This window comes from Arvicola amphibius, chromosome X (genome assembly GCF_903992535.2).
Source record: "Arvicola amphibius chromosome X, mArvAmp1.2, whole genome shotgun sequence".
Classification (NCBI taxonomy): Eukaryota; Metazoa; Chordata; class Mammalia; order Rodentia; family Cricetidae; genus Arvicola; species Arvicola amphibius.
This window is the reverse complement of record NC_052065.1, coordinates 33,580,997-33,597,985: the sequence shown is the minus strand read 5'-3', so window position 1 is coordinate 33,597,985 and position 16,989 is coordinate 33,580,997. Positions and strand designations below refer to the sequence as shown.

The 16,989-nt window shown below is 39.0% G+C and overlaps 1 protein-coding gene across 1 annotated transcript in view; it reads left to right on the top strand.

The window, feature by feature from the left end:
• The window catches only part of Slc9a7 (solute carrier family 9 member A7), a 193,015-nt gene that overhangs the window by 71,970 nt on the left and 104,056 nt on the right, over positions 1-16,989 (top strand). The window contains exons 2-3 of the mRNA XM_038316726.1: positions 13,788-13,987; positions 15,458-15,535. Coding sequence (XP_038172654.1) covers positions 13,788-13,987; positions 15,458-15,535 — 278 coding nt within the window. The remainder of the gene's footprint in view (positions 1-13,787; positions 13,988-15,457; positions 15,536-16,989) is intronic.

The window sequence follows — 16,989 nt, the reverse complement described above, 5'->3', positions numbered from 1 at the left end:
AAAGTAGATCCATATCTATCACCATGCACAAAACTCAAGTCCAAATGGATTAAAGACCTCAATATTAATCTGAACACACTGAGCTTGATAGAGGAGAAAGAGGGAAGTACTCTACAACAAATGGGCACAGGAGACCGTTTCCTATGCATAACCCCAGCTGCACAGACATTAAGGGCAACATTGAATAAATAGGACCTCCTGAAGCTGAGCAGCTTCTGTAAAGCAAAGGACATTGTCACTAAGACACAAAGGCAGCCTACTGACTGGGAAAAGATCTTCACCAACCTGGCAACTGACAAAGGCCTGATCTCTAAAATATATAAGGAACTCAAGAGACTAGACTTCAAAATGCTAATTAACCCAATTAAAAAATGGGGCACTGAACTGAACAGAGAATTCTCAACAGAAGAAGTTCAGATGGCCAAAAGACACTTAAGGTCATGCTCAACCTCCTTAGCTATCATGGAAATGCAAATCAAAACAACTTTGAGATACCATCTTACACCTGTCAGATTGGCAAAAATCCAAAACACCAATAATAACCTTTGCTGGAGAGGTTGTGGAGTAAGGGGTACACTCATCCATTGCTGGTGGGAATTCACACTTGTGCAACCACTTTGGAAAGCAGTGTGGCGGTTTCTCAGGAAATTCGGGATCAATCTACCCCAGGACCCAGCAATCCCACTATTGGGAATCTACCCAAGAGATGCCCAATCATACTACAAAAGCATTTGTTCAACTATGTTCATAGCAGCATTATTTGTAATAGCCAGATCCTGGAAACAACCTAGATGCCCTTTAGTGGAAGAATGGATTTAGAAACTGTGGAATATATACATGCTAGAATACTACTCAGTGGTAAAAAACAATGACATCTTGAATTTTGCATGCAAATGGAGGGAAATAGAAAACACTATTCTGAGTGAGGTAACCCAGATCCAAAAAGATGAACATGGGATGTACTCACTCATAATCGGTTTCTAGCCATAATTAAAGGACATCGAGCCTAAAATTCGGGATCCTTGAGAAGATAGTAAGAAGAACCTCCACCTGGCGATAGATGAAGAAAATGACTGAGCCCCACATTGGAGCACTGGACTGGCTCCCAAGGTCCTGATGAGGAGCAGAAGGAGAGAGAACATGAGAAAGAAAGTCAGGACCGTGAGGGGTGCGTTCACCCATGGAGACGGTGGGACAGAACTAACGGAAGATCACCAACTCCAGTTGGATTGGGACTGATGGAACATGAGACCAAACCAGACTCTCTGAATGTGGCCAAAGGTGGAGGCTGACAGAGAAGCCAAGGACAAAGGCGCTGATCTTTGCCTCTTCTGCATGGACAGGCTCTGTGGGAGCCTTCTCAACTTGGTTGATCACCTTCCTGGACCTGGGGGGAGTTGGGAGGACCTTGGTCTTACATAGAGTAGGGAACCCCGATGGCTCCTTGGCCTGAAAAGGGAGGGAGGGGGGTATGGGGGGAGGGGAGGGGAGGGAAGGGGGAGGAAGAGGGGAGGAGATGGAAATTTTTAAATATAAAAAATTAAACCAAAAAAAGATAAAGTAGAAAAAAAGAAGGGCTTTTGTGCCAGTGATTAGAGGCCCGTGTTGGTCTGTCTCTGCGTGTGTTTCCTCAACCTCCAGCCCCTTGCCCAAAGCTCACGAACTGGGTTCTAGCGCATACAGCACAGACTGGGGGCATGGTGCGTGGTACTTTATGTTTAAAAACCACCTATAAGTGAGTACATGTGATAATTGTCTTTCTGTGTCTGGGTTACTACACTTAAAATAGTGTTTTCTAGCTCCATCTATTTGCCTGCAAAATTCAAGATGTCATTGGTTTCTTTTTCTGCTGTGTAGTACTCCATTGTGTTAATGTACCATATTTTTCTTATTCATTCTTTGGTCGAGGAGCATTTAGGTTGTTTCCAGGTTCTGGCTATGACAAACAATGCTGCTATGAACATAGTTGAGCACATGTCCTTGTGGTACAATTGAGCATCCTTTGGATATATACCCAAAAGTGGTATTACTGGGTCTTGAGGAAGGTTGTTTCCTAATTTTCTGAGAAATCGCCACACTGACATCCAAAGGGGCTGTACCAGCTTGCATTCCCACCAACAATGCAGAAATGTTCCTTTTACCCCACAACCTCTCCAGCGTAAGTTATCATCAGTGTCTAATTTTTTTGAGTTAATCTTGTATTCTGCTATATTACTAAAAGTGTTTATGAGTTGTAGAAGTTCCTTGGTAGAGTTTTTGGGATCACTTATGTAAACAGTGAGAGTTTGACTTCTTTTCTGATTTGTATCCCCTTGTCACCTTTTGGTGTCTTATTGTTCTTGCTATGACCTCAAGAGCTATATTGAATAGCTATGGAGAATGTGGACAACTTTATCTTGTTCCTGATTTCAGTGGGATTGTCGGGTGTTTCTCTCCATTTAGTTTGATGTTGGCTGTTGGCTTGCTGTATATTGTCGTTATTATGTTTAGGTATGTTCCTTGTATCCCTGCTCTCTCCAAGACCTTTATCATGAAGGAATGTTGTATTTTGTCGAAAGCTTTTTGGGCATCTAATGAGATGATCATGTGGTTTTTATTTTTCAGTTTCTTTATATGGTGGATTATGTTGACAGATTTTCGTATGTTGAACCATCCCTGCATCTCTGGGATGAAGCCGACTTGATCATGGTGGATGATGGTTCTGATGTGTCCTTGGATTCAATTTGCCTGTATTTTAGCATCAATGTTCATGAGTGAGATTGGTCTGTAATTCTCCTTCTTAGCAATGTCTTTCTGTGGTTTAGGTATCAGTATAATTGTAGCCTCATAAGAGTTTGGCATTATTCCTCTGCTCTGCTCTGCCATGCTGAACTGTGCTGGTCTCAGGCAGGAACTATCGTAATTACCATAATAACAATGCAGTTAAGGTTTAGAGTGGGCAGGAAACAGGCAGTACCGTATTACTTCTACATGGCACAACTTAAGTTTTTAAGAAGTGCTTAACTTTTTAAGAAATGCTCCTGGATAGTAAAGAATTACAGATTCACAATAGGACAGATTCATACATAAAGACCTTTAAATGGGTCACAGTGTTGGATGAGTGTACGTATGCTTGGGAGAGAGAAAAAATATAGAGAGAATAAAGTTAATGCTTTAAAAAAGGGTAAAGTCTTTAAAGAGACAGAGTACAGATAGTTATAGATTAAAATAAGTAAAGAAAAATAAGCCACGTAAGAATGGAAAATTCACAGAGAGTCTGGATTCTTTGTATTATTGTGTTTTCTTTAAAATTTCAGACTGTGAAGGAGCTAAGTACAAATAGACATTTCATTATATGGGTTGCCAAGCAGAACCTGCATATATGTTCTAAGGTATCTTGACTTCAAAATTTGGATCTAAGGTTATGATGCTTTGGAAAAGTTCTTCTTTTGTTTTCACAGAGGATGAAACCCTGTGGATTGCTTCTATCCCAGTATGGTATGATAGACCACGCCCTCCTGAAAGGTTGCTGTGAACACCCTCAAAAAATTGCTTCACTCGACTGCCAACTGAGATGAACCTGGCACATAGGTTACACTATAAAAGACCTAAATAACAGCGCCCCCATTCAGCAGGAAGCAGTTTGGAGATAATAACTGTGCCCATATTCCCAAATATTGTTTATAAATGTTCTTTTACATTTAAAGGAGGATATGATATAGATATGAATAATTTGCATTGGTATGAATTTTAAGGTCAATTTTGTTATATGTATATGCATTTCTGATCTTGATTAAGGTATTGTGATTGTGTAGTTCATTTAAAAATGTAATGTATAATTAGGAAATATAGGTTGTTAATGGATAATCATCGATAATAGTCAAGCTTGTAGTCATATTATTTAGACTTTCTAGATGTGCATAGATATATTTTAGATAGGCATTCTTCACATCTTCCAAAGACTACAGAATATGGCATTTTAAATGTTTTAATAACTTAGGGCTTTTCATGACAATGAGACACGTCTGCTCCTGGCAGCACCAATCTACTTCAAGAGGAAGATGGGCATCGAAGAGGCTCCTTATGGAGTTGTTTAGTCATTTGGGCAAGAAACTGCTCTTGCCTGTACTGTTGCATAAACTGGACACAGAGAACCCACAGAGAAAGAACTGCTGAACTTGCCTAAAGGTGAGATGATTCTTTGGGGTTTCTTACTCATGAAAGATTCTGCGAGACATTCTGTAGGACACAGCAAATAGTGACTGAACTGCCTTTAAAATTTCCTGCTTCATGGAAATGTCTGCTGGAAACTATAGGCCTGAAGACTGAATATGGATGCCCCAACAGTACAGAGGAACTTTGGGTGACTGTCCAGGCAGCGAGTTGTCTCTGTCATTTCTAGAGTTTTTGAAGTTGCTTATTTCTTGTTTACTTAGGTAATATTATATCCTTCTGGAGTCTTTGATGGAGTTGAAGAATGGTTAGTTATAGTTATAGTTTTCCATTATTATGATAAAGATAAAATAGATATAAATATTGTAACTGTAATTCTTGCTTGATAACTGTTTTGTTATATGTAATCTTGCTATGTTAAAGTTAAAGCCTTCCTTTTTGTTTAAACAGAAAAAGGGGAATGATGGAGGATGGTCATCTGTCTATGTGTTACTTTCATTGGTTAATAAAGAAACTGCCTTGGCCCTTTAATAGGACAGAAAATTGGGTAGGCGGGGTAGACAGAACAGAATTGCGGAAGAAAGAAAGCAGAGTCAGGCAGATGTCTCAGGCAGTCGCCATACCTCTCCTCTCCGAGATGGACGCAGGTTAAGATCTCTCCTGGTAAGCGATCACTTTGTGGTGCTACACAGATTACTAAATATGGGTTAAAGCAAGATGTGAGAATTAGCTAATAAGAGGCTGAAACTAATGGGCCAGGCAGTGTTTAAATGAATACAGTTTCTGTGTAATTATTTCGGGTGTAAAGCTAGCCAGGTGGCGGGATGGAGCCCCGCTGCTCCTTCTACATAGGTCTGTTTAATTTGCTTATCTGGTTTTGATTTAATTTTGGTAAGTGATATTTATCCAGAATGTTGTCCACTTCCTTTAAGTTTTCCAATTTTGTGGAGTACAGGTTTTTGAAATATGACCTGATGATTCTCTGTATTTTCTCCATGTATGTTGTTATATCCCCCTTTTCATTTCTGATTTTGTTAATTTGGATATTCTCTCTCTGCCTTTTGGTTAGTTTGGATAAAGGTTTGTCTATTTTGTGTTTTTTCTCGAAGAACCAACTCTGTCTCATTGATTCTTTGTATTGTTTTCTTTGTTTCTATTTTGTTGATTTCAGCTCTCGATTTGATATTTTCTACCATCTAGTTCTCTTAGATGAGTTTGCTTCTTTTTGTCCTAAAGTTTTCAAATGTTCTGCTAATTCACTAGTTTGGGATTTTTCCAGCTTCTTTATGTAGGCATTTAGTGCTATGAACTTTCCTCTTAACACTGCTTTCTTTGTGTCCCACATATTTGTATATGTTGTGTGGTCATTTTCATTGAATTTTAGGAAGCCTTTAATTTCTCTTTATTTCTTCCTTGACTCATTGATGATTCAGGTGAGCATTGTTTAATTAACATGTGTTTGTGGGTTTTCCGGAAATAGTATTCACTTCTAGTTTTTAGCCATAATGATCTGATAAGGTACATTGTGTTATTCCATTTTTTTTGTATTTGTTGAGGTTTGTTTCGTTACCGAGTATGTGGTCAGTTTTTGAGAAGGTTCCATGAGGTGCTGAGAAGAAGGTATATTCTTTTCTGTTTGGATGGAATATTCTATATATGTCTGTTAAGTCCATTTGAGACATAACATCTGTTAGTTCCCTTATTTCTCTGTTAATTTTTTGTCTGACTGACCTGTCCAGTGGTAAGAGGGGAGTGTTGAAGTCTCTCACTATTAGTATGTGGGGTTTAATGTATGGTTTAAACTTTAGTAGTGTTTCTTTTACATATGAGAATGACGTTGTATTTGGGGCATAGATATTTAGTATTGACATTTCCTCTTGAAAGATTTTTCCTGTGACTAATATGAAGTGACCTTCTTTGTCTCTTTTGACTGATTTTAGCTTGAAGTCTATTTTGTTAGATATTAGGATAGCTACACCCACTTGTTTCTTAGGTACATTTGATTGGTATATTTTTTCCTAGCCCTTTACTCTCAGATGATGTCTGTTTTTGAGGTTGAGATGTGTTTCTTGTATGCATTGAAGGATGGATTCTGTTTTCATATCCAATCTCTTAGCCTGTGCCTTTTTATCAGTGAGTTGAGTTCATTTACATTAAGGGATTTTACTGATCAGTGATTGCTATCTCCTGTTAATTTAGTTTTCATTGTTGGTGATGCTAATTCGTGTGTTTTCCCCTTCTTTGGGATTTGCTGCTATGTGACCATCAATTGTCTGTGTTTTTGTTGGTACAGCCAACTTCCTTGGCTCTAAACTCAGGTCCTCATGCTTGCACAGCAAGCACTTTACTGACTGAGCCATCTCTGCAGCCTATAGTCCTTTATTTCTTCTGTAGAGAATAATCTTACTGTAGGAAAACTGGTAGAGGTGCTTATTTTCTGTTTGTTTACCAAGCTAGAGTGCTGCATGCTGATGCATCATATGGCTATATCATTTTATTACTGACTTTTGCCTACTTGTATGTCTGTGTGAGGGTGTCAGGTCCTCTGAAACTCGAATTACAGACAGTTGTGAGCTTCCATGTGGGTGATGAGAACTGAATCCGGGTCCTCTGGAAGAGCAGTCACTGCTCTTAACCACTGAGCCATCTCTCCAGCCCTATTACTGACTTTATGTTTTGATAAATCTATGGGACAATTTTCTAAAATAATGATCAGCATTTATAGAGAAATATGCTTATTCTCAAAATACTTCTCTGGTCAAAACCTTTTAGAATGGTAAATTCTTCTACAAATGTTCATTTTACTGACACTCATGAAGCTGGTGGTCAAATAAATTATGGCACCTGTCTCCTACATTGGACAGGGTGACTTCAATAAGAGATAGCCCTATAGCTGCCTCTCTGCAGTAGATTTCCTACTCTGCTCCAGCCCACACATCAACTCTCCTTCCAAATCCCTGATTCTCTAGTATGTGGAATGTAAGGATGTAAGCAAATGTAAGGGAAGTGATTCATCCAAAAGACTTGTAGAAAAGCAGCACCTGGGCAGCAGTTGGTACTTTGCATAGGATTTTGGCACAGTGCACTCATTCTTCCAACAGGCAGATCTTAGGAGGGAATAGTGGAGGTGCCTTGCTTCGTATGGCAACTGAGGTGTAAGTGATACGACACACCCGGGACTCCTGTGAAGCCCACAAAATTCTCCTTTCTGCTGCCTGGTAGAGCATGTTGTTAGGGTGGGTGATTCATAGCAACAAAATTGAACAAAACTCTTAAAAATAACTATTTAAAATATATAAAAAGGGACAGATAGTCAACTAACAAATTGGGGAACACGTATTAAAGAAAACTGCTGAACTTTAGCAAGGACAGTGGTCGCCTGTGGCTTTTAGCCTAGAGATGACGTCCACCTCCCCAGATATGTGTTCAAAAGACTTCCTTTAGGCAGGTGGAGGAGACTGTGATGACTCTCAGTTACTGCTCCCCACCCAGCTCATGTCAGTGATTAGCACAGCTGTATAAATAGCAGAGTGAGTAGAAGAAGACATTGAAGAGAACCATAGCAATTCATTCTCAAAGCCAAAGTCCTGCCAACCCTCCCTAACCCTGAAAAGTGATGGTTACTGCTAGAATCTATTGGGTTCTTTTTTGTTAAATTTGATGTGTTATTTGAGCATTCCTAAACTGAAAACTTAAAATCCAGGATCTTTTGAGTTCTCATATGACAAGTAAAAAAGATAAGGATTTTGGAACATAGTAAATTTTGGATTCCAGATGAGGGATACTCAATTTGATAAAGTCTGTGCAAGAATCCCAATCAAATGACTCTGAAATCAGAAACACCTCTAGTCCCAACCATTTCAGGTAACACATTCTCAATCTATAGTTATTTCTACTCTTTTGTGTGTGTGCATTCATGATAGTACACATATAGTATAGACATGTGTGCATGGCGTACACATGGATGCCAGATGGCAACCTAGGATATAGTTCTTTGCTTTCTACCTTATCTGTGGCAAGGTCTCTTGTTTGTTGCATGTATGCCTGATTAGCTGGCCTGTTAGCTTCTTGGGATTTTCCTTATCTCTTGCCACCTCATTGTAACAACACTGGATATCACTATTTTCAAATGCTTTGTGATTTGATGCTTTCTTATTATGTCAAATGAAGCTTTAGAGCTCAGAATCCTTATTATACACTACTCAGTAACATGGTGGTGGCCAAATCACTACCACGTAATGGTGATCCTTTACCCTCAGTAGCATGCATAAGTGATGTTCTCATTGAGTATAGAACAATACATTCATTTACCGGTTCCCTTCTTGCCTTTGATAAAGTCCTTTTCTTTTGAGGCAAGATTTCTTTTTTAAAAAAATATTTTTTATTATGTATACAATATTCTGTCTGCGTGTATGCCTGTAGTCCGAAAGGGCACCAGACCTCATTACAGATGGTTGTGAGCCACCATGTGGTTGCTGGGAATTGAACTCAGGACCTTTGGAAGAGCAGGCAATGCTCTTAACCGTGAACCATCTCTCCAGCCCAAGGCAGGATTTCTTTATGTAGATTTGGAGCCTGTCCTGGAATTTCCTCTTTAGACCAGGCTGGCCTTGAGCTCACAGATATCCTCCTGTCTCTGTCTCCAAGTTTTGGGATTAAAAGCATGTACCACCACTGCCAACCCAGCTAATAGAGTCTTATTAATGTTGGCATTTTTATAATGCAGCTGGTGGATGATTGTCTAGAATTACATCTCTCCCATTTCTACTTGTTCAACCATTCTCTCAACAGCCTCAGTTACGAAAGAGAAACTGACTCCACACCAATGGGGGTTGGCATCTTTATGACCCTCTGGAATTTGCAGTCACACTTGGCTCATATTCCTTTCTCATTCTACCAAAGTTTAGACGAGCACATGTATAAAATATCCATTCATATATACACACACATATATAGACATATATTCATATATAGAGACATATATACATATATGTCTATACATGTTCACAGTCCTTTGGCTAGATCTTAAAATTGGAAGAGCTGCCAATTATATACTGTAGATACAGTTGGGAAGTAGGTTTGTTCATACCCACAAGTTAAAGTCTTGAATTTTTGTACTTTCGAGTTCACCGTTTGCTTTCAGCCACATAAAATGTCAAAGTAATTCTATCTCTATTTGCTTTCTGTAAAATTTGAAATTAAATTATTTCCTGAAGTTAGTCATATGCCTGTGAAATCAGTGACCATCCATTCCTCAGCTGGTATCTGCTGTGATTCTTTTTTCACGGACATATTTTTTTTTCTGTAATCTAGAGCACTGTGCTGTTGAGTCAGTGTGATCAGTGCCTCCGTGGCTCTCTGTATTGTTTTTTTTTGTGTGTGTGTATACTGAACTTTTTGAGCTTTAAATAGAATTCCTTACATGTTTTTACTCTTTGCAGTTAAGGTCTTTTCAGAGTTTTCTATCAGAGGATGTCTTCAGATCTAGCACATGAACTAGGATGTTCATGTTGTATCCAGATTTTTAAAAAATCATTTATTCAAACGTAAAGCAACAACGAAAAGCCCTCTGCAGTCCTGATATGCTGCTTTTTCGTCATTCAGAAAACGCTCATTGTGAACTTCATATCATGGCCTGGAGTGTGATGGTAGTAAATAGAAATCTAAACTGAGGATTACTCAGTGTAGCGTGAGTGAGCAGTATACTCTGAGGCTTGGTTAGGTCAAGCTCTGAGCATGGGGCTAACCATTTACATTTGCTGTGCTTGGTTATGCTGCTATGTTTAACCATAGTGTCATTTTTTTTCACTGTTTCCCTTTATTTGTATGGGTGCATTGGGCCCAGAGCAGAGAAGATAAGATTTTCTAAATTGAAGCACCAGTATTCAACATCTACTAATGAATCTAGACATTTCCTGGAATAAAAGAATTCATATACAATTGTATGCCTCTTTTTTAAAGATTTATTTTACATATATATGTATATATGTGTGTGCTTGTGTGTGTGTGTGTGTGTGTGTGTGCATATGCATCTGTGTGTGTGTGACATGTGTGTAAGTACTTGTGGATGCCAGAAGAGGAGGCCGCTAAATACCCCGGAGTTGAAGTTACAGGCAGTTGTGAGCTGCCTGAAGACAGTATGGGTTCCAGGAGTAGTTCTTGGATCCTCTGGAAGAGTAGAATGTGCTCTTAATCATGTGGCCATCTCTCTAGCCCCTAAATCTCTTTCTTTGTCAACATTCATTGTGAGGACCTAGAAGAGAGCAGTTTACTTTCTTCGTTAGCTCAGCTGAGGAGGTTGATAAAGTCGAGAAGCAGTGACGAATGTAAAGCAAATTTTAATATAAGCAGATTTTGTAAATACTATGTTTTGGTTTTTCTTTTCTTTATGAACTTGTTTAATAGAAACTGTGTGACAGGCTACTTTTTTTTTTAAACAACAGCAACTAATTTCTTTCTTTTCAAAGACTGCAGTAAGTATCGGATAGAAAAGGGATGCGTAGTATTCCTATTAACACAGGCTTAATCCTACTCTTTGGAATATTAGCCTAGTCTTACACTACAGGAACATTCACATCCTTATTAGCTTAGTTTTTATTGCAAAATATCACCCTTTTGACCCAAAAAGGCTTCCACTCGAAGCAGAGGCTGATAACACTTGGCATAATTTTGCTGCTCCTCAATTTCTTCTGTAAGGATAGTTATTTTCCTTGCTTGCTGTACATTCTACTGCCCACTTCCATCTTCCTCCTTCGAAGCTCAGCCCCTTATGGGAACTCCCACTCAGCACTGATTTCCAGCATGAAAGGTACTGTTTGGTCTCTGCTCACTGCAGAGATGACTAATACATCTTTTTGGCTGTGACAGGTCACTTTTTAAGGCAATATAGACCATTGTGTATCATAAATGCTGAAGAGCTGTCAACTGCTTTGTCAAGTAAAACGTCATTAGAACATGACTGCCTAATCAAGGACTGAAATGAGACTAAAAGACTCTATAAAGATCTGGACAGTAAAGCCGTGAGAGCACCCAGCAGTCCCTACCCTCCTGCCCGCAGTGCTGCCAGCAGCCTTGGAAGGAAGTACTGTTGCTACAGCTAATCTTAGTCATTATCAACATGACCTCAACTATGAGTAATAAGACTGAGACACTCAGCATGGCACCATGGGCACAAACTGTCACTGTAATGGAAGTTTAAAAACAATAACATGCTTCTATATAAGAAGCATATGCTTCTGGGATGTGGCTCAGTGGGCAAAGCAAGTGTGAAGATCCAAGTTCAAATCCCCAGAACCCACATGAAAGCTGATCATGGTGGTATATCTGTAATCCCATTGCTTCTAGAGATGAGAGGTGGAGGGAACAGGTTTCTCAGAAGCTTACAGGCCAGCTAGCCTGGTGAATGCAGCAACAAAAAGAAAGGTCCCATCTCAAACAAAGTAGAAGGCAATGAGTGACACACAGTGTTGTTCTCTGATCTCCATGCATATGCATACCCCTGTATTCTCATTCATTCTCCCCCTCTCCCTCCCTTCCACTCTCTCCCTTCCGCCCCCTCTCTCACATACAGATACATGGTTTCACCCACAGGATACTAATAGATGTAACTTGTTCACGAGATTGTCACCAAGAAGAATAACTCCCAAGGAACATCCTTACAACAAAGAAGACAGAACATTTGTGGAGTTCTGTGTTGTTAAAGGAGAAAAGGGTGCACAGGCAGCAATGATACAGGACCTGGTGGAGTTCTAATGTTGGGATGTAAATGCATAACACATGGTAACCATGAGAGATATCATCTGTGGCATGGGACCTTCCACACAATCATCAGAAGAATGAACAGAATAATGTAAATGGGGCTATATAACTTTTCTTCACTTTAGATAGGGCTCTGATAAAAGCCAAAGAAATAATTTGGCTGGTGTAGCTTAGAGAGCCAGTGAGTTTAATTGGGGTTATTTATAGGATCATGAACGAAAGGCTTGCCTATATGAGCATGGGCAACTTAGAGACAGCTGCACTGGTGAAGAAGAGCCCTTCCCCTCCAGATAGTAACTTATTTTTGACCTAATCTTGTGAGGGTCTTGTATGAGTAATCACAGCTGCTCTGATTTCAAGATGGCGATTTCCATATCACACCTAGAGGACAGAGTTTCATAGCAAAGGGATGGCTCACTGCCCCGAGGACTGACTAGGAAACACTAGGACTGATTTCTACATGTGACATACTTTCTTCTTGGTCCATTCATAGGAGCCCTAAGTAGTTATCAGAGTTCTCAAAGCCTCCTATGAGGGAGAATTGATAGAAACTGACAATTTATCCTACCTTCCTTGCTGGAACAGGAATGAAGATCAAGGAAATAAAAAGATGTGACCAACAGCCACCTTTCTGTAGGTAGCTCACAACTTTACTTCCCAGCACAGAAACCCAGAAAGCCTGAAGCAAGATAGCCATGCCAGTGCCAGCTGAGAAGCATGCTCCCAAGGATGAGCAAATTCTGGCTGGCTATCTCTGCCATCATCTGACTTATCACCGGATGTGAAGAAATGAATGGAAATTCATTTATTAGAACTGGCTAGAAGATTGACACTGCCTGTTCACCAGATAACTCGAAGCATCTGCATTATGGGCGTCTTCGTTTTCTTTAGATAGCTCTTTTTTGGTAATGATAAATATACTTTCTAAGATTAAGTCTGCCTTTTCTTATACTTTTAAGGTTGTTTCACAAGTGATCAGGATGAGATTATTAAGAACATCATTTTAAATGTGTAGCCTCAAGAAGCAGCTCCCTGGACCCCAGATCATGACTGCTTAAGTTTACACTACAATGTTTAGCCTCCTAGTGGGTATAGTTACTTTCTCCATGATATTCAGTGCTTGGAATGATCTAAGAAAAACCATTTTGTTTTCCCTCTTCTACCTCTGGTGTGTGGCAAAGCATGTTCCATTTATAGCAACTAAAAATTCCAGTGGCTTTGTTCACCGTAGCAGATGACAGCAGGGCTGGTTTGAGAGATGCACTGGGGAAAAACAAAGGCTCAGTCATTCTTCCTTATTCTGAAAATGTTACACTGTTTCTCCACTTCATCCTTCTCTACTAAAAGTCTCAGAAATACGACATGAAGCACAAACAGGTATTAATTTTGTTCATGGGGTCATATTAACCACTATCCTGTTTAATCCTTCTCGTGACTGAGGGACTTAAATCAACAGTGGTATCACTTCCATACTTTCTGTTCTGCCACATGACTGGCCTTTTCAGAGTTCAACAATGTTTTTTATTAGTGTTTAAAACTCTAGAATAGGCAATCTGGAAATCTCACTCAGCATCTGCCCAGAGGAGGTAGATGGAGAAGAGGAAGAGAGAAAGCTATGTCTTTTTAAGTTAGGCATGGAAGTTGGGCAAGCAGGCACATGGCAAAAGGGAGGTAGCTTTGGAGTAAAAAAGAATACCAGAGAAAGCATACTTAGGCTCTGGCCAGTATCTGAAAGAGAGAAACCAAAAGGGAAAATGGCTTTTCTGAGTTATTCAGAAAGTGGGCAGGTTTAACTCAGCTGCACAGCTGTACCTCTGCAAATGACTGGACAGTTAACCAGGACTGATTTTTTTTTAATATGTGTCACCCTATTTCAGGGCTCATTGTTGGAGTGATCCTGAGGTATGGTACCCCTGCTACCAGCGGACATGACAAGTCACTCAGCTGTACTCAGGAAGATAGAGCCTTTAGCACCTTATTAGTGAATGTCAGTGGGAAGTTCTTTGAATACACTTTGAAAGGAGAAATCAGCCCTGGCAAGATCAATAATGTGGAGCAGAATGACATGCTGCGGAAGGTGAGCTGGTATCAGGGCTGTCTGGGACAAAGTTCCAGATTCCCTGGCTTCATCTTGACCTTGAGGAGAAAAAACCTTTCTAACTGCTGAAACTTCAGTTATATTCCTGGCTCACGGTTTTCTAGGGTGGCTTCCGTGTTAGGATGAGGAGAAGGAAAAGCCAGATTGTAACTTTGTCCTTCAAAAACCTTCAGCTTTCTGACCTTAACTGGCTAGAACCTATAGATATGGGCTGCTGCTTGTGCAACATGTTTGTACATCCCACTTGCCTTGTTTTCTCTTAACCTTGCTGTGCCTTAGAAAGGATGTTATCTTTCTTAAAATAATATTAATTCCCCTTTAGCTTAGTATTCTGAACTGTAATTCTTAATTCTTTATGGCTCTCTTTACATAGTCTGCAAATATTTGACTGCTTGAACTTATTAGTGACTGATGCCAAAGACTTACCTAATCTTCAAAGGAAGAAGGGCTTGCTTTAGGAAGAATTTAAGTGCAAGCATTGTTTTTCAATTTTAAAAAATCCATTTTTTTTTCTTTTGAGAAAGCCTCTTAAAATGTAGCTCAGGCTGATCTCAAATTTAGTCTTCCTGCCTCAGCCTCCTGAGTGCTAGAATTATAGGCATTCTTCACTATGCCTAGCTTAAGCATTGTTTTTCATTTGATTATGGAGTAGCAAAAATGCTTCAAAAAAGATTATAAGCCTCTCATGTAAGTGATTTCCAGGATAGACAAGAAATCAATATTAAAAAATTTATTCATGTGAGTAGATTAATTGACTTTTATTTCAGTTAATTATTTTAAATATTTAGCCTACATTTTCTCCCTCCTAAAAAGGTTAGCATGTTTAGAAATGCTTAGTTTCTTTGGCTGTACTATGATTGGCTCTGTACAAGTTTCAGTGTGAATTCCTTATATCAACAACTGATTTCAGTCTCTGTAGAGTTACTGAACTTCTGTTGATGATCAGGAAGCTACTGACTTCACTGATAACGTTGTCTAGGCCAAATAAAGGATTTCAGAAGGCTGTTTTCTCAAAAGAGACTTAAATGTAATAGAATTGCATCTAGAAAAGAGCGCATTAATGGTCTGAAAGTTAATAAAGACTCACAACAGCATTTTTATTGCAATTAAACCTTCATGAATATGTGATAAAAATCAAGATATTTTTCTTTTCTGTTGAAAAACATTGGCAGCAGATTTCTGTGAGTTCCTGAAATTGCCTCAAACTGTTAGGACTTACTATGTATTAAGACAGAACACTGGACTCTTATTCAGAAGTGCTGGGGGAGGGAGAGGTAGAGGAAGAACATACCGGTCAATAGGGAAATTGTGGCTTCACTGCTGTAATGATTTAACACATTGGTGGCTTTTGTTTTAATCAGGCACTGTAGTCAATGGCTTTCAATATTTAATAAATATTTTCAGTTTATCTTTATCTGAATTTTGACTTTTTTCTTTTTAAAATTTCAGGTAACATTTGATCCAGAGGTATTTTTCAACATTCTGCTGCCTCCAATTATTTTCCATGCTGGATACAGTTTAAAGAAGGTATGAGCATTTTGCCAGTAATTTCTTAAGAGATTTCTTAAGAGTCTCAATGTTAATTGACCTAAATAATTTTCTAGTGTTTCCCCTTAAACTCTCAGATTTCTGTGCTCTGTAGCCACTCAGAGATCATAGGTGGCTTCATCATCTGTGATTCATTTCTGTTTTAAAATCTAGAGCTCTTTCATACCACCAGCAGGAATGTAACATGATATAGCCACTTTGGCAAGCAAGGTGATAGTTTCTTGTAAAACTGAAGTTCAAGTTGTCTTAAGGGAACAGCTTCACTGCTGAGGATTTCTTGAAGAGAAAGTAAACTTACATTCACACAAAAACTTATGCCACATTCTTCATACTATCTTATTTGTAATACAAAACCAAAAAAAATGCCTTCCTGTGGGTGATGGTTAATCAAACTGTAGTAGATCCATACCATAGAAAAATCTTCAGCGATCACATGGAAAAAATGTTTGCTGTATAATCTGGATAGATTTATGAGGCATTCTGCTGAGTCAGACAATCCACATTCAAGGTTCTATGCTGCATTACTTTATGTAGCATTACAGAAATGACAAATTATACAACTACAGAACAAATTTGTGCTTGCCTGGGATTAGGGATGATGGTAAAGTAGAGTTTGGGGAGAGAGATCACAAGGGATATTTTTGTAGTCATGGAATATTTCTGTATGTCCAAGGATGGGATGCAGAGCCTTTCATACATGCTAGAGTAGTTATATAATCTGCACATCTGATAAAATTACACTGATATTGTACTAATGTTAGTTTCCTGGTTTTAGATACTTTCCTATAGTTACACATGTTACCATCAGTGGAGGAAAGTGGATGAAGGATACACAAACCCTTTCTATAGTGCCTTTGCAACTTCAGTAAATCCATTGTTAGCTCATAAATAAAAAAAAGTTTTAAAGAACTTGACTATCCCCCTTATTGAGGATCACTGTACTTGACAGCATCTTAAACCTAAACTACTGTTTATTTGAAAAAACAAGTATGTTTACAAAACATAGGTAGATCTTTCTTTCTCTCTCCCCCCATCCCTTTCTCCCTCCATCACCCCCTCTTTCTCATTGTGGTAGTATTGTGTGAAGATTACCTCCTCAAAGGCCTTCCTAGGGTAATAGCCCATTTCAACTCTAAAGGAAGACTTGAGACAAACCTTCCAGGTCTAGAGGAGAGAGATCTTGGCTGAAAGTAAACATAACATCTTTATGAACTAGAAAATAACTTCTAAATGAGGAAACTCTGGATAGATTAATTGGGAAAACTGTATTAGGAACATAAGAGAGGGTATCACTATAGAATGTTCTGACATTCAGCTGATAATAAAGGCGTACTCAGAAAAATTTCATGCCAGGAAATTGTATGGGGAGGGAGGAGTTAATCTCAGGTATGATTCAGGCACTGTACACCTCATTATTTTTGAGACAGGGTCTT